Raw genomic sequence first — 27,628 nt, forward strand, 5'->3', positions numbered from 1 at the left:
GGTGGTGTTCCCATGCGACTGCTGCCCTTGTCCTTCTAGGTGGAAGAGCTTGTGGGTTTGGGAGGTGCTGTTGAAGAAGCCTTGGCGAGTTGCTGCAGTGCATCTTGTAGATCAGGGGTTCTCAACCGGGGGTCCGCAAGAAAGAAAGAAAGACTTACATTTATATAGCGCCTTTCACGACCACCGGACATCTCAAAGCACTTTACCACCAATGAAGTACTTTTGAAGTGGAGTCACTGTTGTAACGTGAGAAACACGGCAGCCAATTTGCATTCCCTGCCCAATTGGAAGCCAGCCTGTCAATCAGGCTGACCTGCTATCTCTGGATTACTAGTTCAGTAACATAACCACTATGCTACCATGCCCTCTTGTTGGAGATAGTCATTGCTGTAAAGTCTGTGGGTTGTGCAGTAAATAAATACACAGACTTTTGAAGTACAAACAAACAGGTCTTTACTATTCAGAGGTCAGGGCGAATCTGCCCTAGTTATCCTGTAACATCACTTATATACTGGTGTGGTCACTGTCGGTATTACCGTATACAGAAGCCAATCAAATAGTGCCACACCTAAAGTAGTTCTCTTAAAGGTGAACGGTTACACTCAATCGTTCCCTTAAAGGTAGACGGGTACATACACTACAATTGCCTTGCACATGTGTGCAAGATTGTTACTTGTCACTTATCAGCCCAAGCCTGAATGTTGTCCAGGTCTTGTTGCATGCGTGCATGGACTGCTTCATTATCTGAGGAGTTGCAAATGGAACCGAACACTGTGCAATTATCAATGAATATCCCACTTCTGACCTTATGATGGAGGGAAGGTCATTGATGAAGCAGCTGAGGATGGTTGGGCCTCGGACACTGCCCTGAGGAACTCCTGCAGTGATGTCCTGGGGCTAAGATGATTTGCCTCCAACAACCACCTTCCTTTGTGCTAGGTATGACTCCAGCCAGTGGAGAGTTTCCCCCCTGATTTCCATTAACTTCAATTTTACTAGGGCTCCTTGATGCCAGACTCGGTCAAATGCTGCCTTGATGTCAAGGCCACTCACTCTCATCTCACCTCTAGAATTCAGCACTTTTGTCCATGTTTGGACCAAGGCTGTAATGAGGTCTGGATCTGAGTGGACTTGGCGGAACCCAAACTGAGCATCGGCAAGCAGGTAATTGGTGAGTAAGTGCCACTGGATAGCACTGTCGATGACAACTTCCATCACTTTGCTGATGATTGAGGGTAGACTGATGGGGTGGTAATTGACCAGATTGGATGTGTCTAGCTATTGTGATACAGCAGATTGATGTCTCTGTGTGCTGTAGCACAGAATGCCGGCACAGGTAGATACAGGTCCATTGGCTTAAAATTAGACTCTTCACAAATTAGCACATGAAAACTTAACTTGTTTATATGTAATTTCTTTCTTCCATATCTTAACTAAAGCCTTAACCCACTTATTGTAAACACGTCCAAGCACATTAATCACTTGTACGCAAATATTTGAAGAGCCTTTTTTTCAAAACATGCAAGTCCACACACACGGCTGGATTTTGTGGGGGGTCAGCGGGCGCGATCGGTGGCAGGTCGGGTGAGAAAGCGTTTTTTTCCCCAGTGGGTCAGGACCCCACTGTGAGCCCATTGCCATGCGCCTTTACCAAATGTCGGGTCTGTCAGCGCTGAGCAGACCCGACATGCAGTGGCAGGGGAGGCAATTAAAATCGTTAGTGGCTTATTTACAGCCACTTATCAATGGTTTTTCCCAGCTTTTTGGATTTGACAGGTCATCCACCAGTTTCCCGATGTACCCAGACATTGTCTGTGAAGCTGAGGCAGGAGGTCAGTGGCCATTGAATCAGCTGATGAGTTGACAGCTTCAAATGTCAAGTCAAAGCTCCCAGCTGATTGAGAAATGTTCCCTTAGCCACAAGTTTCTCTAAACTGCATTTCCACTACAGATTCAGGATGCTGCAAATCTTTACACAAATCTCCATCCAGCCTGACCTCATTACCTCTCCCATCATTGACAGATCGCTTCTGTCATCTGTACTTCACCTGCCATCTATTCCATCAGCATGGGTGCCCTTGAAACTCTCTCACCTTGGTCCTCAGAATCCCACACGATCAGCCCCAACACCAGCATCACCAGGCACACCAGCATCACCAGGCACACCAGCATCACCAACAATAACACCAACCTTTTCCGCAATCAACTGATGCTGCACAGGACACAGGGAATCAGCACCCGACAACATTGCTGCCTGGAAGGCCAGGGATGGCCTCACCATGGCCAGATTTACTTCACTTGACACTGTACACCCTGGCTCCCACATGATGCGCCAGGTTGGCACCACCCCACATCAACACCATAAAGCATCCCTACAATGCCCAAGCCATTCCTTTCACACTCATCACCATTGTGGATGTTACCGTTATGTCTCACCATTCACTGCAACTCACTAATACACTTCCAAAGGTGCACACAAATCATTCCAAGAACATAAAGTGTTGAAAATAAAGGTTTCAATGTTTGACACCACATTAACAGAAACTTTACATGAACATTGCATAAAACACCCAAGTGCCTACCCTTGTGTGTTGTTCGTTGGTATGATTGCACTAGGATGAGGGTGAGTGTGAGGGGTGGCTAGTGAGAGAGGGAAGTGATAATATAGATAGAGAGAGAGGGATGGGTGGAGGTGCAAGGTAAGTTGGTGTGAGTAAGGATGTGCAGGAGTAGGGTAGGGAAGGCAGAGTGATGGAGATGTGATGAGAGGCACAGGACGATGAGGTTGAGTGTGGCTTTGTACTAACGTTTCGTGATCTACTGAGATCATTGAAATGTTTGCAGCCCTGCACCTCTGCGCAGTGCTTGTCAGTGTTTGCAGCACCTCAATGATGTAGAACAGCGATAGAACAAATGTCAAAAGAAAGTTGGCCCCCTGGTTCCTTTAAGGATACCAGCTGATGACACGTCATGAATGACGTCAGCAGACCCACTTCCTCTAATTGGTCGGGAAATGCGCTGGGCGGGCTTAACAAGCCCAATCAATGGAAAGTCATTCTACAGAGTGGGATGGAGCCATCAGTCGGGGGACCCGCCACCGACATTGCCCGCCACGGACCCGCCAAGGTCAGCAAAATCCAGCCCAAAGTGTGCAACAGGTGGGGGTGGGGGGGAGGCAGCGACAGGGGTGGGGGGTGGGGGGCGGTGGGGCTGGGGGTGGTCTCATTCATTTGTCCCTTTGAACCATCCATTGCACTTGGATTACACTTTAATTTTAAAAGACCTCTACTTGCCAGAGAGAACAGCCTTGGATGACAAAAGAGGTGAGGGACAACATAAAACTAACAGGAAAAGCACCTGGGAAAGGTACAAAGAACAACAAAAGGTGACAAAACAGATAGCAAGAGCTATAAAAGGAGTATGAAAAGAAACTTGCAAGGGATATCAAAATCAACAGAATTATTTTTTCACAGTTATTTTAGGAAAAAGAGAATGGTCAGGAACAATGTGAGCCCCTTAAACTGATAACGGTGATACTGTAAATGAAAATCAGGAAATGGCAAACATGTTGACTTTATGTCAGTATTTACAGTAGAGGAAGAGGATAGCATGCCGGACATCACAAGGAAACTAATATTGAATCAGGGACGGGGACATGCCAAAATTAACATAAGCAAAATAGCAGTAATGAAGGAAATAAGGGCACTAAAGAGTGACAAATCCCCAAGACCAGATGGTTTTCACTCCAGGGTTTTAAAGGAAGCAGGTGAGAACATTGCAGATACTAACTATAATCTTCCAAAGTTCTCTCAATTCTAGATTGGAAAATTGTACACATCACTCCGCTATTTAAGAAAGGTGAGAGGGGGAAACATCTGTTGTTGAGAAATTAATAGGGGGAAAAAATTCGGTCGCGCCCCCTTTGGGGCACTGACTTCGCCGGGGCACTACTCTTACCGCCCCAAAACAGTCAGCGTCCCTGCTCCGTAAATTGAGTGGTAGCACCCCAAGCAGGAGGCGCTCCCTCTCCTTCCTGGGGCGCTACCATTCAATATCGCGGTGCTACGTGCAACGGTGCTACGTGCAACAGCGCCACGCGCGTCAACGCGTAGCACCGCGGTATTACAGGCCTTCCTCCCCTGATTAAAGGGGAGGGGCCTAGTGCAGCGGGCACCAGGGCCCTGCTGGACCACTGGGGAGCGGGGTGCCGGATAAACAGTCTGGCACTCAAGAGGAGTGCTGGGCTGAGCGATCGCATGAGGAAGCGAAAGGGGGCAGGTGCTGGCAGGCGGCCCAAAAACAATGGCCGCCTGTCACCTGCCCTTTAATTTGTGCCGCCGTGGCCGCAAAAACACCACCCTGACCCTGTTGGACATAGCTTCCGATGGTAGGTCAGGAGCCGCAACTGAAGTTTGTGGCCAGGGCACGAGCAGGGCATTGCGCACAGCGGTGATGTTATCACCAGAGGTGGGGTGCTAGCGGCTACCGCCGTCGCTAACCTCCCACTGAATTTCACGGGAGGCGATAACGGCGTCGCACCCAGGCACTAGGGGCTTTGCACCCTGTTAGGGTCCCCCTGGGGTGCAAATGGGAGGCGCAAAGCAACCCAATTTTTCCCCCCTAGAGTCTGTAATTAAGGATAGGGTGACTGAATACCTTGAAAATTTTCAGCTGGTCAGAGAAAGCCAGCATGGATTTGTAAAGTGTAGGTTATGCCTGATGAATCAGATCGAATGCTTTGAAGAGGTGACTAAAGTAATGGACAGGGGAATGTCTATGGATGTTATTTATGTGGACTTCCAGAAGGCATTTCATAAAGTCCCTCATAAGAGACTGTTAGCTAAAGTTGAAGCTCATGGAATTGAAGGCAAATTAATGACCTGGTTAGGATGGCTGAGCAGCAGTAGACAGAGAGTAGGGATAATGGGCAGGACTCCAATTGGCAGGACTAGTGGTGTCCCACAGGGATCTGTGTTGGGGCCTCAACTATTCACCATATTTATAAACGGTTTATTCAAGTTTGCTGATGACACAAAGATTTTTTTTTACGGGGTGTGGATGTCGCTGGCAAGGCCAGCATTTATTGCCCATCCCTAGTTGCCCTTGAGAAGGTGGTGGTGCGCCGCCTTCTTGAACCGCTGCAGTCCGTGTGATGAAGGTACTCCCACAGTGCTGTTAGATAGGGAGTTCCAGGATTTTGACCCAGCGACGATGAAGGATCAGCAATATATTTCCAAGTCAGGAAGGTGTGTGACTTGGAGGGGAACTTGGAGGTGGTGGTGTTCCCATGCATCTGCTGCCCTTGTCCTTCTAGGTGGTAGAGGTTGCGAGTTTGGGAGGTGCTGCCGAAGAAGCCTTGGCGAGTTGTTGCAGTGCATCTTGTAGCCACGGTGCGCTGGTGGTGCAGGGAATGAATGTTTAAGGTGGTGGATGGGGTGGCAATCAAGCGGGCTGCTTTGTCCTGGATGGTGTCGAGCTTCTTGAGTGTTGTTGCAGCTGCACTCATCCAGGCAAGTGGAGAGTATTCCATCACACTCCTTACTTGTGCCTTATAGATGGTGGAAAGACTTTGGGGAGTCAGGAGGTAAGACACTCGCCACAGAATACCTAGCCTCTGACCTGCTCTTGTTGCCACCGTATTTATGTGGCTGGTCCAGTTAAGTTTCTGGTCAATGGTGACCCCCCTGGATGTTGATGGTGGGGGATTCGGCGATGGTAATGCCATTGAATGTCAAGGGGCGGAGGTTAGACTCTCTCTTGTTGGCGATAGTCATTGCCTGGCACTTCTGTGGCGCGAATGTTACCTGCCACTTATCAGCCCAAGCCTGAACGTCAGCCAGGTCTTGTTGCATGCGGGCATGGACTGCTTCATTATCTGAGGAGTTGTGAATGGCACTGAACACTGTGCAGTCATCAGCGAACATCCCCATTTCTGATTAGATAGGCGGTATTGTAAGCAGTGTAGATGGAAGCATAAAATTACAAAGAGATATTGATAGATTAAGTGAAACACGCAACAACTAAATAAAGATCAGCCATGATTTAATTGAATGGCAGAACAGGCTCGTGAGGCTGAATAGCCGACTCCTGTTCCTATATGTCTATTCTTGGAACTGTACTCAGAAATCTCTGTTGCATTGGCTGCCTTGGGGACTGCCCAGTGTTTGAGTTTGAGTTGGAATTGAAAATTGTGCAGGAAGTTGAGTTTTAAAATAAATCATCATTAAGTATATTTGGATAAAGAATGCATTGTAGGTGTCTTCACACTGCTATGAAAATACTGCGGTTGAAACTGACAGTTAAACAAACGTGGTTTAATGTACTGAAACAGTTACAAACAAAAGAACGCAGGAGAAACTCCACACAGGTCTGTACACTAGCTGGATCCACGAGGACTGACTGAAACGCCCTACCCCCCTGACGTTTCCCGCCGTTGGGAACGTCACGTCACCCGCGTGATGACGTCATCGCGTCAGATCGCGATTTTATCGATCCCGCGCTGTTTGAACAGAGCAAACACTTAAAGGTAACAACTATGGTTAAAGACAATTATAAACGTTACTGCAAGAGTCTCTTTATGGCTTTGCCACAGCGTTTTATATTTATTTTTAAAAACTCAATTGCACATTTACCCCAACCAAGCATAGAGATACAGTTCAGATAGCATGCCGCAGTGTGCCAGGAGGTGATGAGTGGAGGCAGGTGGCTTTCTCCATGTTTCTTGCTGTGCATTATATCAATGCACTGACACATCGGGCTGAATTTTAATGGGGAAGTCGGGTTGGGGGCAGGGGGCTCCAAGGCGGTCAGGAAACCCGAGAGAATGGCAGGGCCTGAATTGTATGCGAGGCCTCTGTTTCCCACCAGCAGCCAACCTGATTGAGAGGCTGTCTGGCTGGCACCAGACGGGCAGGCCTGTGGCATTTGGCTGCACAGAGACGGGAGGGAGGGATCGCATGGAGCCAGGGTCAGCCGGAGCAGCAAGCGGGGCAGGGGGGTCGGGTCAGATTCAGCAGAAGATCGCGGGCCGGAGCAGTAAGGGAGGAGGGGTCAGGCTGGGCTCGGCCGACGATTGTGGGCTGGGAGCAGCACGGTGTGGGGGGATGGTACACGGCCGATGATCGTGGGCCGGGAGGAGCACGGTGTGGGGGGATGGTACTCGGCCGATGATCGTGGGCTGGGAGGAGCACGGTGTGGGGGGATGGTACTCGGCCGATGATCGTGGGCCGGGAGGAGCACGGTGTGGGGGTGGGGGAATGGTACTGTATGGTGCAGTATTGCTGTCGGACCACGTATATTTTATCCGCCTCTTCGGCGAGCGCGGTGCAATCCCCGGTGTCCGACCTGGCGAGGGCTGCTTGGACCTGTTCGGGAAGCTGACTAAGAAACAGCTCGCGAAACAGGAAACATTGGGGTTCAGACCCCAGGAGCGTTAGCATGTGGCTCATTAGTTCCGAGGGTTTGGAGTTGCCTAACCCGGGTAGTGTAAGTAGACGGCGAGTGCGCTCCACCTTTGTAAGGCCAAATACCTGCAGCAGCCGTGTCTTGATGGCGACAAACTCGTCAGCGGTCGGGGAGTTCTCCAGAAGGCTGATGATCCGCCGTTGGGAACGTCACGTGACCTGCGTGATGACGTCATCGCGTCAGATCGCGATTTTACCGATCCCGCGCTGTTTGAACAGAGCAAACACTTAAAGGTAACAACTATGGTTAAAGACAATTATAAACGTTACTGCAAGAGTCTCTTGATGGCTTTGCCACAGCATTTTATATTTATTTTAAAAAACTCAATTGCACATTTACCCCAACCAAGCATAGAGATACAGTTCAGATAGCATGCAGCAGTGTGCCAGGAGGTGATGAGTGGAGGCAGGTGGCTTTCTCCATGTTTCTTGCTGTGCATTATATCAGTGCACTGACACATTGGGCTGAATTTTAATGGGGAAGTCGGGTTGGGGGCAGGGGGCTCCAAGGCGGTCAGGAAACCCGAGAGAATGTCAGGGCCTGAATTGTATGCGAGGCCTCTGTTTCCCACCAGCAGCCAACCTGACTGAGAGGCTGTCTGGCTGGCACCAGGCGGGCAGGCCTGTGGCATTTGGCTGCACAGAGACGGGAGGGAGGGATCGCATGGAGCCAGGGTCAGCCGGAGCAGCAAGCGGGGCAGGGGGGTCGGGTCAGATTCAGCAGAAGATCGCGGGCCGGAGCAGTAAGGGAGGAGGGGTCAGGCTGGACTCGGCCGACGATTGTGGGCTGGGAGCAGCACGGTGTGGGGGGATGGTACACGGCTGATGATCGTGGGCCGGGAGGAGCACGGTGTGGGGGGATGGTACTCGGCCGATGATCATGGGCTGGGAGGAGCACGGTGTGGGGGCGGGGGGATGGTACTCAGCCGATGATCGTGGGCCGGGAGGAGCACGGTGTGGGGGGATGGTACTCGGCCGATGATCGTGGGCCGGGAGGAGCACGGTGTGGGGGCGGGGGGATGGTACTCGGCCGATGATCGTGGGCCGGGAGGAGCACAGTGTGAGGGGATGGTACTCGGCCGATGATCGTGGGCCGGGAGGAGCACGGTGGGGGGGGGCATGGTACTCGGCCGATGGCCGTGGGCCGGGAGGAGCACGGTGTGGGGGGATGGTACTCGGCCGATGATTGTGGGCCGGGAGGAGCACGGTGTGCGGGGGAGGCTGGACTTGGCCGATGATCGTGGGCCGGGAGGAGCACAGTGTGGGGGGATGGTACATGGCCGATGATTGTGGGCCGGGAGGAGCACGGTGTGGGGGGATGGTACACGGCCGATGATTGTGGGCCGGGAGGAGCACGGTGTGGGGGGATGGTACACAGCCGATGATTGTGGGCCGGGAGGAGCACGGTGTGGGGGCGGGGGATGGTACTCGGCCGATGATCGTGGGCTGGGAGGAGCACGGTGTGGGGGGATGGTACACGGCCGATGATCGTGGGCTGGGAGGAGCAGGAAGGGAGGAACTCAGCTGACAATCATGGGCCGGGAGGAGCCCCGGGTGGGGGGTGGGTGGTTATGCCAAAGATCAGGGGTGATAGGCTGCAGGGGGCTGGAGGAGCAGGGTTGAGCCCTCGTGGAGGCCTCGGAGGTCTGGGGGGGTGGTGGGGGTTGGCATTGGAGGCCTGGCAGGGAGGTCTCTGATCGCGGGGGGTGGGTTAGGTAGGGACCCTGGATCCAGGAGGTAGGTGTAAAGGCACTTACCTCCTGGATGCCGCAGCCCTCGCCTCACTGTAACTGCCAGGTTTTACGAGGTGTGGAAAACCTGACCAGCTACAGTTAAACACAAAGTGTAGGTTAAAAAAAAGGCTTCCAATCTCATTGTAATATTTAAATTGACATCCTGCCCTCCTGGCACCAGCTTGGCTGCCCGCCCCCCGTCCCACCTCCGTTAAAACTAGAAGTGGGCGGGTTGGAGGCGAGTTCAGGTCAGGATTCTGATTTTAACACTTTAACTAACAGCACCCCCCCCACACCCGCTCCTAACCCGCCCGTTTTTGTTAGATTAAAATTCCCCCCTTTGTCACAGAGTGACAGCACATGGGGTTGCACCTTATTTCTTCATATAATGCCATGTGCGGTTATCCTTTAAAAGTTTACAATAAAAAACATTGAGGCAGCCATTGTTGCAGAGTGCTCCAGTGCACCAGAGTGGAACAACACCCAGTCCCCCTGAACATCCACCATATGGTAAATTTATGCTTTTAGCCAGGCTTATTAGGGGAGGGAGACAGCTAAAAAGGAAGCCTGGAGCGTTTCCTGTCATGGGAGAGGACGAGAATAGACATGAAGACAGCTTGTGCTGAATCACCTCTTCACTTCCCACTGGAAAATTTACAGCATCTGAACAGAGACCTGAGAGGAGGCCTCAAGTCTACGCGTATCAGGAAATAAAGTCTGCGGGGATCCTAAGGAAGTGAAAGAAAAGAAAGCAGGGAATAAATAAATATATAAAGCAGTAAATTGAAAAATTTGTTGTGATATATGTTACTACCACTTTATGATGTTTTGTCTGTATTATGCACCAGGAGCTTTATCTTATGCAGAACTTGGAACAAGCATTAAGAAATCTGGTGGTCACTATATCTATCTTCTGGAGACTTTGGGTCCACTTCCAGCCTTTATTCGATTGTGGACTGAATTCATTGTAATCAGGTAAGGTACATTTGTGTAATGTTAATAATCTCATACTTTCTGCCAAGTGAAATACACAGATTCTCAATAGCACACAGCCTTCCAATGAACCTCCTCAACAAATTGCTTCAGTTCCTTTAATGAACCATGTGTATTTGTACTACAATGCCTTTACAAACAGGAAGGATGTGTATTGATTTAGTTGAAGAAATGTCCATTCCAGAATCAAAAATGCTGCAACGCCCAGGTACAACAGCATCACATGCCGTCTTCTGAATGGAATAAACTTATTTTTTATCAGAGTACAAAACCATTGATGCAATATGGAAAAAGTATCATTTGACCAATGAGTCCTCTCCTTCCAACAAACCAATCTATACCATTGTGAACTCTCATCAACATGTTCAACCTCCTTCAGGATATCAATAAGTAAAAGAAAACATTCCAGAATAGAAAACAATGACATTTCTCTCTGAAATCTGAAGATAATGAAACAAAAAGGCAGAATATGAATCCATATTGCAAAGCTAAATAGTTATTCCCACAGGTGGCATTCCTATGGTCCCAGTAGAACCAGAACCATCCTGTTCCATAGCGTATACCCCTTGGAGTCCTATTTGACCCTGAGTTGAGCTTCGGATCCCATATCCTCCATCACCAAGACAGCCTACATCCACCTCCATAACATCACCTGTCTTCACTCATGCCTCAGCTCATCTGCTGCTGAGACTCTCATCCATGCCTTTGTTACCTCTAGGCTCGACTATTCCAAAGCTCTCCTGGCCAGTCTCCCACCTTGTACCCTCCGTAAACTTGAGCTCCTCTAAAACTCTGCTGCCCGTATCTTATCTCGCACCAAGTCCCGTTCGCCCATCACCCCTGTGCTCGCTGATCTACATTGGTTCTAAGCCTATATTCCCTAGAGTTTAGAAGAATGAGAGGTGATCTCATTGAAACATATAAAATTCTTTAGGAGCTTGGCAGGGTAGATGCAGGGAGGATGTTTCCCCTGGCTGGGGAGACTAGAACCAGGGGGTCACAGTGTCAGAATAAGGGATCGGTCACTTAAGACTGAGATGAGGAGAAATTTCTTCACTGAAAGGGTTGTGAATCTTTGGAATTCTCTACCCCAGAGGGCTGTGGATGCTCAGTCATTCACGACAGAGATCGATAGATGTTTGGACACTAAGGGAATCAAGGGATATGGGGATAGGGCGGGAAAGTGGAATTGAGGTAGAAGATCAGCCATGATCTGATTGAATGGCGGAGTAGGCTCGAAGGGCTGAAAGGTGTAGTGTCCGAGGATCAATAATACTCAGACTGCAGGAGAACAATAAAACAGGTATTTACTGAACAGAGAGTAATTCAAGACTGAAATACAGAAGCCTGCTATGGCTTTATATACAGGGGTGGTCACTGCCAGTACTGCAGTATAGAATCAGTTCTTCTCTTAAAGGTACATACACAACAATTCCTCCCCTTTTAGATAAACAGTACATAACATTCATTTAACAACTAAATAATAACTAATTACAATTACAATTTCCTCTGTACTATATACATCAACTGAAATAATCATTTATAAGTTCAGTCTTTGGGGAGGCTTCCTGATCCTGACTGGATAGCGCCTTTCTCGAGTATCCTGTTCTTGCGGCGGAGTTGATTCTGGCTCATTGTCATTGGTTGGTTCGTCAGCTTCCAATACCATTGCTTCTGAGGTAGACGCAATCTGTACTTTGGGTTGATTACCAGGTGCACCTGCTCGTGGTATGGGTTTGGCTTGTTCCTGTGATTCTAAAATCTGGTCAGCATGGCGTCTCACGATGCTCTCTCCAACGTCCACTGTGTACATTAGTGGTCCCTGCTGTGTGCATATCATTCCTGGCTGCCATTTTTCTGTTCGGTAGTCGCGGGTCAAGACTGGTTGCCCTATCTTGAAGCTCCTGGTTGGCTTCTCATTTATGTGCTGGAATTGCTTATCCTCAACATCTCGTCTTATGTTTGGTTTGAGCAAATCCAGGCGACATCTTAGCCTTCGGTTGAAGAACATTATGGCTGGAGCTTGGTTGGTGACTGCATGTGTCGCATTCCGGTAAGCAAACAAGAAATTATCCACCTTGTGCTGTAGTGGTATGTCGTCATTATGCATTGCCTTTATTGCCTTTTTAAAGGTCTGAACAAACCTCTCAGCCAATCCATTTGTGGCTGGATGATATGGGGCAGATGTGTAATGCTTCACCCCATTATTCCTCAGAAACCTCCGGAAATCCTCTGACACAAACTGTGGCCCATTGTCGGAGCAAATCTGTTCTGGCAAGCCATTCCTGGCGAAGATGGTCCGTAGGACTGCAATAGTTTTCTCCGTGGTGGTGGAGGACATTTTGATGACCTCTGGCCATTTCGAATGGGCGTCCACAGCGATTAGGAACATTGAGCCCATAAATGGACCAGCAAAATCAATGTGTACCCATTGCCATGGAGATGAGGGCCACTCCCATGGATGTAGCAGGGCCTGTGGTGGAGCGTTTTGGACCTTCTGGCATCCTGTGCATCTCTTGGTCATATCCTCGATTTCTTTATCGATTCCCGGCCACCACACAAACGCCCTGGCTAGGCTCTTCATTTTTACCCCTCCCAGATGACCCTCATGAAGCTCATTGAGCACTCTATCTCTCAACTTAGGTGGAATTACCACTCGGGATCCACACATCAAGGTCCCCCGGCACACTGACAGCTGTTCTCTCCTTGGCGAGAGTGCTGGCAACAGTGAGTCGCCATGTGCTGGCCATCCCTTTCACCGTCAAATCATAGACCCGAGAGAGTGTTGGGTCATTTCGGGTTTCCTTCTCTATACTTGAGTTTGTAACAGGTAGACATTCGACTATGGTTGCATGGAATATCTCAACAGGGTCCACTGCAGGTGCTTCCTCTACCATAGGCAACGGTAGGCGCGACAGCCCATCAGCGTCTCCATGCTGTTTCGTACCCTTGTACTCTATGTCGTACTGATGTGCCCCTAGAAAAAGTGACCATCTTTGCAGCCGTTGCGCCGTCATCACCGGAACGCCCTTCTTTGGGTTAAAAATGGAGACCAGGGGCTGATGATCAGTCAGTAGGGTGAATTTCTGCCCGTGCAGATAGTGATTGAACTTCTTCACCCCCCACACCAGGCTGAGGGCCTTCCTGTCAATCTGGGCGTAGTTACGCTCGGCTGAGGTTAACGAGCGCGACGCAAAGGCTATTGGCCTCTCTGAACCGTCAAGGAATTTGTGTGACAGCACCGCTCCGATGCCATAGGGAGACGCATCACATGCTAACCGAATCGGTAGTGTTGGATTGTAGTGGGCCAATACTTCTTTTGAAGTGATTAGGCATTTACATTTCTGAAAGGCACGCTTACACTCATCACTCCATTTCCATGTTATTCCAGTTTGCAGCAGGGCGTTCAGTGGGTGCAGAATTGTAGATAAATTTAGCAAGAACTTATGGTAGTAGTTCACCAACCCGAGGAACGACCTCAGTTGCGACACATTTTCCGGTGCTGGAGCCTTGACTACAGCCTCAATCTTGTCCGGCGACTTATGCAACCCTTCCTCATCAATCATGTGGCCACAATACGAGATTTGTCTCCTGAAGAACTCGCATTTGGGGCGGTTGGCTCGTAGTCCATATTCCTGTAATCTCGTGAGCACCTGCTCCAGCTTGGCAAGGTGTTCACTGTCATTTTTGCCCGTAACCAGGATGTCGTCCAAATAACACTGGGTCCCCGGGATCCCTTGCAGGACTTGTTCCATCGCCCTCTGCCAAATAGCCGGGGCTGATGCTACCCCGAATACCAGTCGATTGTACTGGTAAAGACCTTTGTGAGTGTTACCGTGAGGTATTTCCTAGATGCTTCTTCCACCTCCATTTGTAGATACGCTTGGGCCAGATCAATCTTTGTAAAGCGTTTCCCTCCAGATAGTGAGGCGAAAATATCTTCTATCTGTGGAAGTGGATATTGTATTGTGTGCAGGACTGGGTTCACAGTTACCTTGAAGTCCCCACAGATGCGAACCTTCTTCGGTTCCCCAGGCGTGCTGCTCAATGATTTCTTCATTACAGGAACGATGGGTGTGGCCCACTCGCTCCAGTCCACCTTGGACAGCACACCCGAACGCTCCAGACTCTCCAGCTCTGCTTCAACGGCTGGGCGGATCGCATAAGGTACCGGTCTGGCCTTAAAAAATTTTGGGTTTGCGTTATCTTCGATTTTTATCGTTGCCGTTACTCCTTTTAGAGTCCCAAGTCCTTGTTGGAACACCTCTTTTGCGTCAGTTAGAATCTTTGACAGTCGTCCAGGTGTGACGTCATCATCCTTTTTATCAGTCACAGTTAGCGCCTGAATGGAATGCCAATCCAATTGTATTTTTCGGATCCATTCACGTCCCAATAATGGTGGTCCTCCATCTGGTAGTATATATAGATACAGTTTCTGTGTTTCCTTGCCGTTGTATTCAACTGGCACTCTTATTTTTCCTCTGGGGTAGACTTTTTGCCCCGTGTATGTCTTCAATACAATGGACGTGTCCTTCAAGGGTATGTGTGGGGATAGCTGCTCATAGTCTCATCGATTCATGACAGTTAGGGCTGATCCTGTGTCCAATTCCATCTTTACTGGGGACCCTGCTATCATGAGGGTGACCCAAATGGTTCGGTGATCCTCCTTTGCGATCACGTTGTGTAACTTTAGACAACTTAGTCTCCTGCTCCCGGAGTCCTTATGACTCTCCTGATCTTCCGAACTACTGTCTGTCAATTTCTTTACTTTCTTGTACTTTTCCTTAGTAGTTCTTGTAGTGTTGGTTTTCTTTCCCGACCTGCAGACTCTTGCTATGTGTCCCATTTTCCCACATTGCCTGCATACTTTGTCCTTAAACCAGCAGTCCTTCTGATCATGGGTTGTTCTGCCGCAGCGATAGCACTTTTCGGCTCCATACGCCATTTCGTTAGCGCTGTATTCTTGTGGTTTCTGTTGTATTTCCGCAGCTCCCCGTGCTGCTGCTTCATAGGATACTGCCACGCTGAAAGCCTGTTCTAGCGTCAGGTCCTTTTCCGAAAGTAGTCGTTTCTGGGTTCCTTCACTCTGGAGCCCACAGACAAACTTATCCCGCAAGGTGTCTGCCAGTCCTGCTCCGAACTGGCAGCGCTTCGATAACTTGCGTAGTTCCGTAAGATAGTCAGCATTGCTCTCATCTTTGTGCTGGTTTCTTTTATGGAACTTGAATCTTTCTGCTATCAGCAGCGGTGTAGGGTTTAGGTGTTCCTGTAAGATATTAACAATCTCTTCAAAACTTTTCTCCATTGGTTTAGCTGGGGTAATTAAATTCCGCAATAGGCCGTACGTTCTCGCGCCCATCAAATTTAATAATACCGACGCCTTCTTTCCATTGGCCACCTCATTGGCATTGCAGTACACTTCAATTCTTTCCACATACGTGGTCCAGTCTTCTACCTCGTTGTCGAAAGCAGTGATACTGCCACTCTTCGGCATCTTGGGTGATTTAAAATGCCGCCTCCCACGCTTTCTCTTCTTCCCCAATGTAATAAAATGGCACCTCCCGCGCTTTTCCTTCTTCCCCAATGGAATAAAATGGCGCCTCCCACGCTTTTCCTTCTTCCCCTTGCTGCCACGCTGCTCCTAGTGTTCTACAGGGTAATGGCGGCGACCCGCGGCTTTGGCGCGTCTCACTTTTCCTTCCCCGCGTTCTATCCTCTCCACGCTGCCCTGTTCTTGAGCACCGACCGCGCCCTGTGCGTTCCACCCTCTCTCTCTCTCTTCCTCCCGACGACGCTGCATGGCCCCTTTGCAGAGCCGCTCGATCGAGCCCGAGCCCGCCGCAGTCCGGAAGGGTCAGCGCACTACCTGCTACCAGCACGACTTGCTGGAACACCTCGACTGGGGAGCCAGGCCCAGCTCTCCACAGCCTCCCCTGCAACTCTCCGATGGATCCCTGGGCGGTTGCCCGCGGTCGACGCCCACCGTTCTGACTTCGACCTCCAAGAAGCTTCTCTTCAGGGAAAAGATCCCCGTGAGGTGATGCAGTACTGCAGGTGAGTTCAAACCTGCCCGTCGCCAGTGTAGTGTCCAAGGATCAAGAATACTCAGACTGCAGGAGAACAATAAAACAGGTATTTACTGAACAGAGAGTAATTCAAGACTGAAATACAGAAGCCTGCTATGGCTTTATATATAGGGGTGGTCACTGCCGGTACTGCAGTATAGAATCAGTTCTTCTCGTAAAGGTACATACACAACAATTGGCCTACTCCTGCTCCTATTTCTTATGTTCTTACGTTCTGGTCCGGCAACGCCTCGATTAAAAAATTCTCATCCTTATTTTCAACTCCCTCCATGGCCTCGCCCCCTCTATCTCTGTAGCCTCCTCCAGCCCTACAACCCTCTGAGATATCTGCGCTCCTCTAATTCTGGCCTCTTGCGCATCCCCGATTTTCATTGCTCCACCATTGGTGGTCGCGCCTTCAGCTGCCTGGGCCCTAAGCTCTGGAATTCCCTCCCTAAATCTCTCTGCTTCTCTACCAATGTTCCCTGTGATCTTTTGAGCTGCATGACCCATTCAAAAGTCCACGCTTGCGCAATCTTTTCAATTTAAAAGCTGGCTCACCGGCTGTGCAAGCTCTGCGCGGCCGCGCAGCTTAAAAGGAACATTGCTCGCTACCTCTCTCTCCTATGTTAAGGCGCTCCTTAAAACCTATGTCTTTGACCAAGCTTTTGGTCACCTGTCCTAATACCTCCTTATGTGGCTCGGTGTCAAATTTTGTTTGAAAACGTTCCTGTGAAGCGCCTTGGGACGTTTTACTACGTTAAAAGGTGCTATATAAGTGCAAGTTGTTGTTGTTGTACATGGAGCATGTTGGTGCATATGGACTTGCCAACCAATAAAGTAATGATCCTAACTGTCCACACGCCATTATTGGAGGAGCAATTTTCCTCACTACTTTATTAGACTTGGAGGCTTAAATTCCTCTGCGTGGTTTTTTTTTATCTCATTGGTTAATGCGCTTGTGTCAAGTTCCTGTGTGAGCTATGTCAGTTAAATCATTAACCTATTAAATCACATTTCTGAGGCAAGGCAGAAAGATCTTTATGCCCCATCTAGGCAGTGTTATACCAAACCCAGGTTCACTCAATGTAGACACAAAAAGTGGAGAAGTGTTCCTTGCTTCAACACTAACATTTGTTACCTTCGCCATATATGTTTTTGGTCAGCTGATGTGTAGGGCAAGGTCAGAATGCCTCCTGATTGATCTGTTCCTGGATTTCGTGAATTCGGCTATTCAAAAGTCCAAGATACAGAAGATTGCCAGTTAGAGTATATCTGACTGCTTGACCACGTTCAGTGCTTTAGTATACACCTGGGTACTGCAGGGTATTGAGTGCATTATTAATCTGCGTCTGATGATTGTTATTTGAATTACCAGTTACTGATTTTGTTGGGAAAGATGATCAACTTCATTTAATTAGTGGCATTTTTTTTTGGCAGATGGTTGCTGGTGTTCTGGAGTAATGCCAAAAATCGCCAGTCTGCGCTAAACAAGACATTCATCACTTTGAAGAACACAAAAAGAAATAAAAACAAATTGGGCTGATATTTCTCTCCCAGAGCTGTCTGGGAACAATTACTGTAGAATACACTTAAAGTACACTCTGCTGGGGCCCAGATCACAGCACACAAACTTCCTCTTGCGCCTAATTAGCATGGATAGCATGCATATTTGGAGACATACTATTGGCACAGCCATGAAGAAAGGAGACAATCTGGGCCTTGAAGGCAGCAGTAACCTTAAAGGGGCATGTTCAATGGAAGCATCACAAAAAAAATAGCAATTTTTTTCCGATTTCCTGGTACACAGAATATGAAATAGTAAAAGCGGCAGATGCACATGACTATTGGTGAGTGCTAAAATCAATTTGTAGCCACCAAAAGTTGTGATTTTCATTTCTGTGGTCTTCTCCTTTAGTGAAGTGGGATGACCCCTGTGAATACCTTCATGCTGCTATGCCACGGCTAGGATGCCTGCCTCACCTCAAACAGAAGACAGGGTGCCGCTGTGGTCTACCTTGGAGGGAGTTGGTAAAGGGACAATGCCATGGTGCTAAACAGTAGGTGGAGGAACAGTGAAAACAAACATGGGTATGGAGAATGATGGTGTGGGAATAAGAGGAGGGTGCTGGTTTGAATGGGAGGCTTCCTCTTTCTATTCCAAGTGGGAAGAAGTAGTTGTGTGGTCAGGAGAAAGGGAGATTTTTTGCATTGTGGCAGGGAGACAGTTGTTAGTGACTCAGGAGAGAGCCAGGTGAATAACTTCAGTACTCTCAAGGGAGCTTGATTTCTCCTCATCCACCTCCACCTAAGCCAGATCGCAAAAGGCAAGGTGGTGACACAGTACTAAACATTGCACACATCACTAAGTGTAAAAGACTACAGCATTCCGCAAAAAGTACTGATATAGCAAACTCATTTTTTATTCATGGTGTGGAGATGCCGGAGTTGGACTGGGGTGGACAAATGTAAGAAGTCACACAACACCAGGTTATAGTCCAACAGCTTTATTTGAAATCACAAGCTTTCGGAGCGCTGCTCCTTCGTCAGGTGAATTTGCATAGGTAATTTACATTGCTGTGCCCCCTTCAGGTGAAACTTCACCTGACGAAGGAGCAGCGCTCCGAAAGCTTGTGATTTCAAATAAAGCTGTTGGACTATAACCTGGTGTTGTGTGACTTCTTACATTTTTAATTCAAAATGTCAATAATGAAGCTCTTTCTTGACAATATATCAGCCTGTCCCTTAAAACGGGTACCCCTAAAGGGCAGCTCAGGAAGAAGTAGTGCCAGGATTTTATGGGGCAGTCTGCTCCGATCTGCACCCAGCACTGTTAGAAGAAATCTGTGAGCAGAGCCATCTGATATTCATTTGCATAGGTAATTTACATTGCTGTGCCCCCTTCAGGTGAAACCATCAGAAGAGCTATAGAGCAAGTTTGAGTGCAGTGCTTTGCAGAAGTAAAATGGGACTAAGAATTCAAGCTCATTTTCTCTTTACATTGCACATAATGTTTGGGTGCAATGTAAATGTGAGGGTAACCAATCCGCTGCCAGGAGGTGGGTCGTATAGTTAAATATTATAATGGGGCTGGAAGTCTCTGCTTTAACCTGCATGCTGAGAGATTGTTTCCCCTGGCTGGAGTGTCTAGAACGAGGGGGCATAGTCTCAGGATAAGGGGTCGGCCATTTAAGACCAAGATGAGGAGGAATAGAGGGTTGTGAATCTTTAGAATTCTCTGCCCCAGAGGGCTGTGAATGCTGAGCCTTTGAGAATATTGAAGGCTGAGATACATAGATTTTTGGACGGAATCAAGGGATATGGAGATTGGGCGGGAAAGTGGAGTTGAGGTCGATGATCAACCATGATCTTATTGAATGGTGGAGCAGGCTCGAGGGGCCGTATGACCTACTCCTGCTCTTATTTCTTATGTTCTTATATTTAGAATTTAACAGTGGCTGCTCGGGTTTTGTTCGCATTGTGAAACCCACCAGCTAATGCAAGGCATGGACTGCTGGATCCAGGAGGTAAGTGCCTTTACGTTTATCTCCTGAATCCAGGGTCCCTGCTTAACTCACCCCCCGCGATCAGAGACCCACCCCAGGCCTCCAATCCCCCCGCGAGGCCTCCCCCGCATGCTCCTCCCGCACCCCCCCCACCTCCCCCGTCACCATCCCCCCGCCACTCCTCCAGCTCTCCCCATGCTGCTCCTGGCCCACGATCCCTTCAGACCCACCCTCCCACCCCATGTGCTGCTCCCGGCCCCTGACCTTCAGTGACCCCCCGCTCCTCCGGCTGCCCTGCAGCCCTCGATCCTCTTCCGATGCCCCTCCTCTCCCTCCGGCCACCCTGCGGCCCACGATCTTCTTCAGTCCCCGCCCCTTCCCCCGTGCTCCTCTCAGCCCACGATCGCTAATCCACCCTCACCACCACCCCCCCGCTCCTGGCCGCCCCCCGGCCCCCACGCGATCCCCCCCTCCCCCCTCTGTGTGGCCTAGTGCTGCAGGCCTCTCAATCTGGCTGGCTGTGGGTGGGAATCAGAGGCTTCCCATGCTAATCGAGCCCTGCCATTAAATTCGGCAGGGCCTGCGGGAAACCCGTTCTCCTGGGTTTCCCAACCGCTTCAGATCAGCCCCCCACCCCTGCTCCCTACCCGCCTTCCCCATTAAAATTCATCACATTGGGTCTTGTAATTATACAATGTAACAAAATACTGTAGGAAACTAAAAATGTGTGCATGGACTGAATGAGATTGCAGGACTTAGCTGAACTAGCTGGCAGAATGAATGGAACCACATCCAGTGGGATGCATCTAATTAGTGGATGGAGGAGAGGCAAATGGATTTAGGGAGGGAATTCCAGAGAGTACGACTCAAGTGTCTGAAGGCCGGAGGGGGTAGACCTTGTCCCCAGGCACCTATCCTCTAATGTTCCTGGATGGGTGAAATAGTGAGGGGGGAGTGGGGGGAAGAGGTTTCCTGGTGCATGATAAAGGAATCATGACAGCTGCCTGGAAACCTGGATGATTCTGTTGTGGTGATCACAGACTAGCTGTACATTGATGAAATTCAAACCTGTCCTATGAACGAATGCTCCTGGCTGCTCTTCTGGTGCCTTGATGGCTACATGTGGGCAGTTTGTGACCCCCTGCACATGTGGGAAGTCAGCCACTGCAGAGAATCCAAGAACACTTTCACTTTGACTGCTGGCGTGCATTGAGATGGCAATGTATTCATTGGTCATGACAAAGAGGGCGTTGGTGACCTGCTTGATACATTTATGAACTACAGACTGAGAGAGGAGGGAGATGTCCCTTGGAGCACCCTGGAATGAGCCTGGGTGGTGGGTTAAGCAGGGACCCTGGATTCAGGAGGTAACTGTAAAGGGCGGTGCTAACAGTCACTGACACAGGCAAAGCATGGCCACCTGGCGCAGCAGGCAGTAGGTCTTTCTGCAGGGGGCTTCAGAGGTCAGAGACAGTCTCCTCATGCACTACCTCTGAGACAGATCCAGGAAACCTACTGCTGACCTGTACACGCTGACATTCTGCAAGCAGCACCTCTCCTCCGTTGTCTTCTAATAAGTTCAACTGCTGCTCCTCTTCCTCCTCCTTTTCTTGTGACCAAATCAAAGCAAGGATGGCACCCATCCTCAGCTTTGAATGCTTATTCAGGATGTGTAAGAAAAATAAATTCAGATGTAAGAAATTTCCAAGCTCAACTCTCCTTTGGAAATCCAAAAACCACAATAGCACACAGATCCCTATGAAATAAATACTGCTTGCAACTGCTCTTTAGAGCCATAACACACTCAGCTGGCTGAGTGCTGGGCGGGATTTCCAATGTTTCGAGTTAAAATAGCGTTGAGATCCTAATGGCACCATAGGACCCAGATTTGCTGCCAGCAGATGCCTCAGACGCCGAAGAGGCGTGCACAGTTAAAATGGTGGCGGATGCAAACCTAGCAGGAACAGGATGGTAAGTCTGCCCATCTGACTTTAATGCCCGTTCTGCCCTGTTCCTGTGGGGGACGGGTGGTGGGGCGGGGGAGATATAAAATCCCCTGTAGATTATCATGCAGTTGTGAATTTTGTTGTTTACACAGAGTGAAGTCAATGCTGCAGAGAGAGATGAAAGTCACATTTTAAGAGTGGTTTTCCCAAACCACAGTCCTGTATTTGAAACGGTTAAGTTACAATTTTGACAGCATTTATGTTTTTGTGTCCAATCTCCACAATTCCCGGACTATGTTTGGTATCATAATTTTTTTAAATGATGACGTTGAACTATATAATTAAAAAAGGAGTATCGGTTGTTCTCTCCCCTTCACTCATAGACACACATATATTCTGTACAAAGTCTACATTCAACTCCACAATAACATCGATTGATAGTTCATTCACGTATCCTCTTTCTTTTTGAGCAGACCGGCAATCACTGCTTTTGTTGGCTTGTCGTTTGGACGCTACATTGTTGAGCCATTCTTTGCCCCTTGTCAAGCTCCAGTTTTGGCAGTAAAACTTCTCACAGCTGCTGGAGTCTGTAAGTAACATTGTTATGCCTGTCTGTCACTTGGCTGAACTGCCTGTTGTTTTTCGACATGTAAATGCTGTAATTTGAGTGTGCGGGGGCAGAATTTGGGCAGGACTTGGTTATACCGTTCACATGTGGTAGGTTTATTATGATCGCATCTAAATGTTGCTAAGGGCCACAGGAGGGTGGACATTTAAAATATAAGCGACCCATTTCTTTTTAATCGATTGCAGTATGGAACACAGCTTGCTTCAAAAGGGGGTAATTTTAAATACATTTTTAAAATATCTTCAGGCAGTCCACGGGCAACTTGTACTGCAGCAAGACCGCACCAGGCTCCCTCATCCCCTCCCCCGTGGCGGTCATCCCAGCTACACCAGCAGTGAAATGGATGCTCATCTGAAATATTTAAATGTCCCTGACCCCAGGGTTGGATCGTGTCCACATTTAGTGGCTGGGCAGAAGTCCCACCTCACCGTGCTTATGGAAAGGGAGCAGGATCAGAGGAATTTGAGGGCCTGAGTATGGGAGTGTGTAAAGGATTGTAATTGCAGTAACCTCTCCTTGTTCCAAGTCCATGAAAGCAAACTGGCCAATTAAGGATCCATTGCTGGTGATATTCACTCTTGAGGCTCCCACCCCAGCACATTGATGTCAGTTAGGAGAATTAGCAAGAAAAAGAAGCCAATTTTGCAGAGCTACCTTGACAAAGAGTGATTGGCAACTTATAGGACAGCATATTTAGCATAATTAAACCAGACTATGAAAATGATCTTATTTACAGGGAATATGCCCTATATTCAGGTATAATGGCGGTCATAGACCTGTCCAGCTTGATTCTTTTTTTTAATTTGTTTATGGGATGTGAGCATCGCTGGTAAGGCCAGCATTTATTGCCCATCCCTAATTGCCCTTGAGAAGCTGGTGGTGAGCCGCCTTCTTGAACCGCTGCAGTCCGTGTGGTGAAGGTACTCCCACAGTGCTGCTAGGTAGGGAGTTCCAGGATTTTGACCCAGCGACGATGAAGATATACTTCCAAGTCAGGGTGGTGTGTGACTTGGAGGGGAACTTGGAGGTGGTGGTATTCCCATGCGCCTGCTGCCCTTGTCCTTCTAGGTGGCAGAGGTCACGGGTTTGGGAGATGCTGCCGAAGAAGCCTTGGCGAGTTGCTGCAGTGCATCTTGTAGATGGTACACACTGCAGCCACGGTACACCGGTGGTGGAGGGAGTGAATGTTTAAGGTGGTGGATGGGGTGCCAATCAAGTGGGCTGCTTTATCCTGTATGGTGTCGAACTTCTTGAGTGTTGTTGGAGCTGCACTCATCCAGGCAAGTGGAGAGTATTCCATCACACTCCTTACTTGTGTCTTGTAGATGGTAGGAAGGCTTTGGGGAGTCAGGAGGTGAGACACTCGCCACAGATTACCTAGCCTCTGACCTGCTCTTGTTGCCACAGTATTCATGTGGCTGGTCCAGTTAAGTTTCTGGTCAATGGAGACCCCCAGGGTGTTGATGGTGGGGAATTCGGTGATGGTAATGCCATTGAATGTCAAGGGGCGGTGGTTAGACTCTCGCTTGTTGGAGATAGTCATTGCCTGGCACTTCTGTGGCGTGAATGTTACCTGCCACTTATCAGCCCAAGCCTGAACATCGTCCTGGTCTTGTTGCATGCGGGCATGGACTGCTTCATTATCTGAGGAGTTGTGAATGGCACTGAACACTGCAAATCATCAGCGAACATCCTTATTTTTGACCTTATGTTGGAGGGAAGGTCATTGATGAAGCAGCTGAAGATGGTTCGGCCTTGGACACTGCCCTGAGGAACTCCTGCAGCGATGTCCTGGGGCTGTGATGATTGACCTTCAATCACCACAACCATCTTCCTTTGTGCTAGGTGGAGCGTTTTCCCCCCGATTCCCATTGACTTCAGTTTTACTAGGGCTCCTTCATGCTACACTCAGTCAAATGCTGCCTTGGTGTCAAGGGCAGTCACTCTCACCTCACCTCTGGGCTTTGTCCATGTTTGGACCAAGGCTGTAATGAGGTCAGGAGCTGAGTGGTCTTGGCAGAGCCCAAACTGGGCATCAGTGAGCAGGTTATTGGTGAGTAAGTGCCGCTTGATAGCACTTTGCTGATTATTGAGAGTAGACTGATGGGGCGGTAATTGGCCGGATTGGATTTGTCCTGCTTTTTGTGGACAGGACATACCTGGGCAGTTTTCCACATTGTTTGATAGATGCCAGTGTTGTAGCGGTACTGGAACAGCTTGGCTAGAGGTGTGGCGAGTCTGGAGCACAAGTCTTCAGCACGACAGCTGGGATGTTGTTGGGGCCCATAGCCTTTACTGTATCCAGTGCGCTCAGCCGTTTCTTGATATCATGTGGAGTGAATCGAATTGACTGAAGACTGGCTTCTGTGATGGTGGGGAGCTCAGGGGGAGGCCGATATTGATCAATCACCCGGCACTTCTGGCTGAAGATGGTTGCAAACACTTCAGTCTTGTCTTTTGCACTCATGTACTGGGCTCCACCATCATTGAGGATGGGAATATGCATGGAGCCTCCTCCTCCCGTTAGTTTTTTAATGGTCCACCACCATTCATGACTGGATGTGGCAGGACTGCAGAGCTTTGATCTGATCCGTTGATTGTGGGATTGCTTAGCTCTGTCTGTAGCAAGCTGCTTCCTCTTTTTAGCATGCATGTAGTCCTGTGTTGCAACTTCCCCAGGTTGGCATCTCATTTTTAGGTACGCCTGGTGCTGCTCCTGGCATGCTCTTCTACACTCCTTATTGAACCAGGCTTGGTCCCCTGGCTTGATGGTAATGGTAGAGTGAGGGATATGCCGGGCCATGAGGTTACAGATTGCGCTGGAATACAATTCTGCTGCTGATGATGGCCCACAGCACCTCATGTATGCCCAGTTTTGAGCTGCTAGATCTGTTCTGAATCTATCCCATTTAGCACGGTGGTAGTGCCACACAACACGATGGAGGGTGTCCTCAGTGTGAAGACGGGACTTCGTCTTCACAATGACTGTGCGGTGGTCACTGCTACCAATACTGTCATGGACAGATGTGACAGGTAGATTGGTGAGGACGAGTTCAAGTAGGTTTTTCCCTCGCATTGGTTCTCTCACCACCTGTTGCAGGCCCAAACTGGCAGTTATGTCCTTCAGGACTTGGCCAGCTCAGTCAGTAATGGTGCTACTGAGCCACTCTTGGTGATGGACATTGAAGTCCCCCACCCAGAGTTCTTTCTGTGCCTTTGCTACTCTCAGTGCTTCTTCCAAGTGGCGTTCAACATGGCGGAGTACTCATGCAGGGTAAGAAACTCAGAGACACAGAGAAATATTTGCAGGGAATATTAAAATAGGAGACATAGTAAATATTCTCAGGACCAAATGAAGCTGCAAGCAAATATTGATAAGATCGTGAAATGGCAAAAAAGTGGCAGATGGAATTTAATATCAATAAATGTGAGGTGGTAAATTTTGGTTAAAAAAATAAAAGTAATAATTATACTTTGAATGGGGCAGAAAGATTTGAGGGTTCAGATTTACAAGACATTAACAGCAGCACTTCTTGGCTAAGGCCATAAAAAAACTAATGGAATACCGGGTTTTATGGCAAGCAGCATAGAAGATAAAGGGAGAGATGTAATGGTAAATCTATACAAAACCTTAATTAGATCGCAGTTGGAATACTGTGTGCAGTTTTGGGCTCCACACTATTGAACGATGTTGAGGCAACAGAGAAGGTAGAGCATAGAATCACTAAGGTGCTACCTGGTATGAAGAAAGATGAGAATTTTTTTTTGTTAGAATAGTGGAGATTATGGGGTGTTTTGATAGAGGTGTTTATAATTATGAAAGGATGAGACAGTAGATAGAAACAGACTGTTTCTAGTGGCTGAGAGATCTCGAATGAGAGGACATAGATTTAAGATTAAGATTAGGACACAGAGCAGGGGAAACATTTTTTACACAGAGGGTTGAGGTTGTGGAATGTACTACCAGAATTAATGATTGAAGCAGAGGCCATGTCAACATTTAATAATAGGTTTGATAGGTGTTTGAAGGAAATTGCATTTTACTTAGCAAAATAATACCACAGAAGCACCATTTTTTACACTTTTTATGGTCTATTTTCACTTTTGTTCCGCAGAAAGCAAAAATACAGAGAAACCACCAAAGAAATACAATAAATATATGTATTCCATAGGATAATTGTAAAACATAGGCATACTGAACATCTAGAAATTAATTGGTACAAGATGGTACATCAGTTAGGTTGTCCATATACAAAGCAGTCCGCTTGATTGGCACCTCATCCGCTAGCCTAAACATCCACTCCCTCCATCACCGGCGTACCATGGCTGCAATGTACACTATCTACAGATGCACTGCAGCAACGCGTGAAGGCTTCTTCAGTAGAACCTCCCAAACCTGCGCTCTCCACTACCTAGAAGGACAAGGGCAGCAGGTGCATGGGAACATCATCACCTCCAAGTTACCTTCCGAGTCACACACCATACTGACTTGGACATATATCGTTGTTCCTTTGTCGTCGCTGCAAAAAAATTTTGGAACTCCCTAACCTCACGGCATTGTGGCAGCACCTTCACCACATGGACTGCAATGGTTCAAGATGAAAGCCCACCACCACAGCCTCAAGGGCAACTAGGAAAGAGAGGGAGAGAGGTGGAGAGGTTTAGGGAGGGAATTCCAGAGCTTAGGGCCTTGGCAGCTGAAGGCATGGCTGCCAATGATGGAGCGATTAAAATCGGGAATGCTCAAGAGACCAGAATTGGAGGAGCACAGGTACCTCGGACATAACCACTTGCCAGCGACGTCCACATCCCGACAATGAATAAAAAAACACTGGAAATACTCAGCAGGTCAAGCAGCATCTGTGGAGAGAGAAACAGAGTTAACGGCCACGATTTTGCCGGCGCTCAGAGGGCGGGTTTGGAGGCGGGTCAGCTGTTAAAGTCGCAATGATTGACAGTGGGCCCAACGCTATCCTGCCTCCGTGTGAGTTTCAAGAGTGTCAGGTCTGCAATTTCAGAACAGACCCAACACCAAGCAGCATGTGAGGGCTTTAAAACACTTAGGGGGCAAAATTGGGTCACGCCCCCTTTGGGGCGCTAACTTCACCGGGGCACTACTTTTAGCACCCCAAAAAAGTTAGCGCCCCGCACCCGAAATTCACTGGTAGCGCCCCAAGAGGGAGGCAGGGCGCTACTGGAAGGGCCCCGCCTCCCTCTTGGGGGGCTGCGAGTGAATATCGCGGTGCTACATGCCGCAGTGCCACGCTCTGCGGCACGTTGCACTACGGTACTGC

General features: G+C 48.7%; 1 protein-coding gene across 2 annotated transcripts in view; it reads left to right on the forward strand.

Annotated features, from left to right (window-relative positions):
* LOC147106132 (cystine/glutamate transporter-like) overlaps positions 1–27,628 on the forward strand; it is an 86,810-nt gene that overhangs the window by 1,119 nt on the left and 58,063 nt on the right. For both annotated transcript variants that reach the window (XM_086008943.1, XM_086008942.1), the window contains 2 exons: positions 10,045–10,171; positions 22,180–22,295. In XM_086008943.1, the coding sequence (XP_085865069.1) occupies positions 10,045–10,171; positions 22,180–22,295 (243 nt within the window). The remainder of the gene's footprint in view (positions 1–10,044; positions 10,172–22,179; positions 22,296–27,628) is intronic.

The sequence above is a fragment of the Somniosus microcephalus genome, chromosome 16 (assembly GCF_052327205.1).
Source record: "Somniosus microcephalus isolate GS21.2 chromosome 16, FLI_Smic_1.0, whole genome shotgun sequence".
Lineage (NCBI taxonomy): Eukaryota > Metazoa > Chordata > Chondrichthyes > Squaliformes > Somniosidae > Somniosus > Somniosus microcephalus.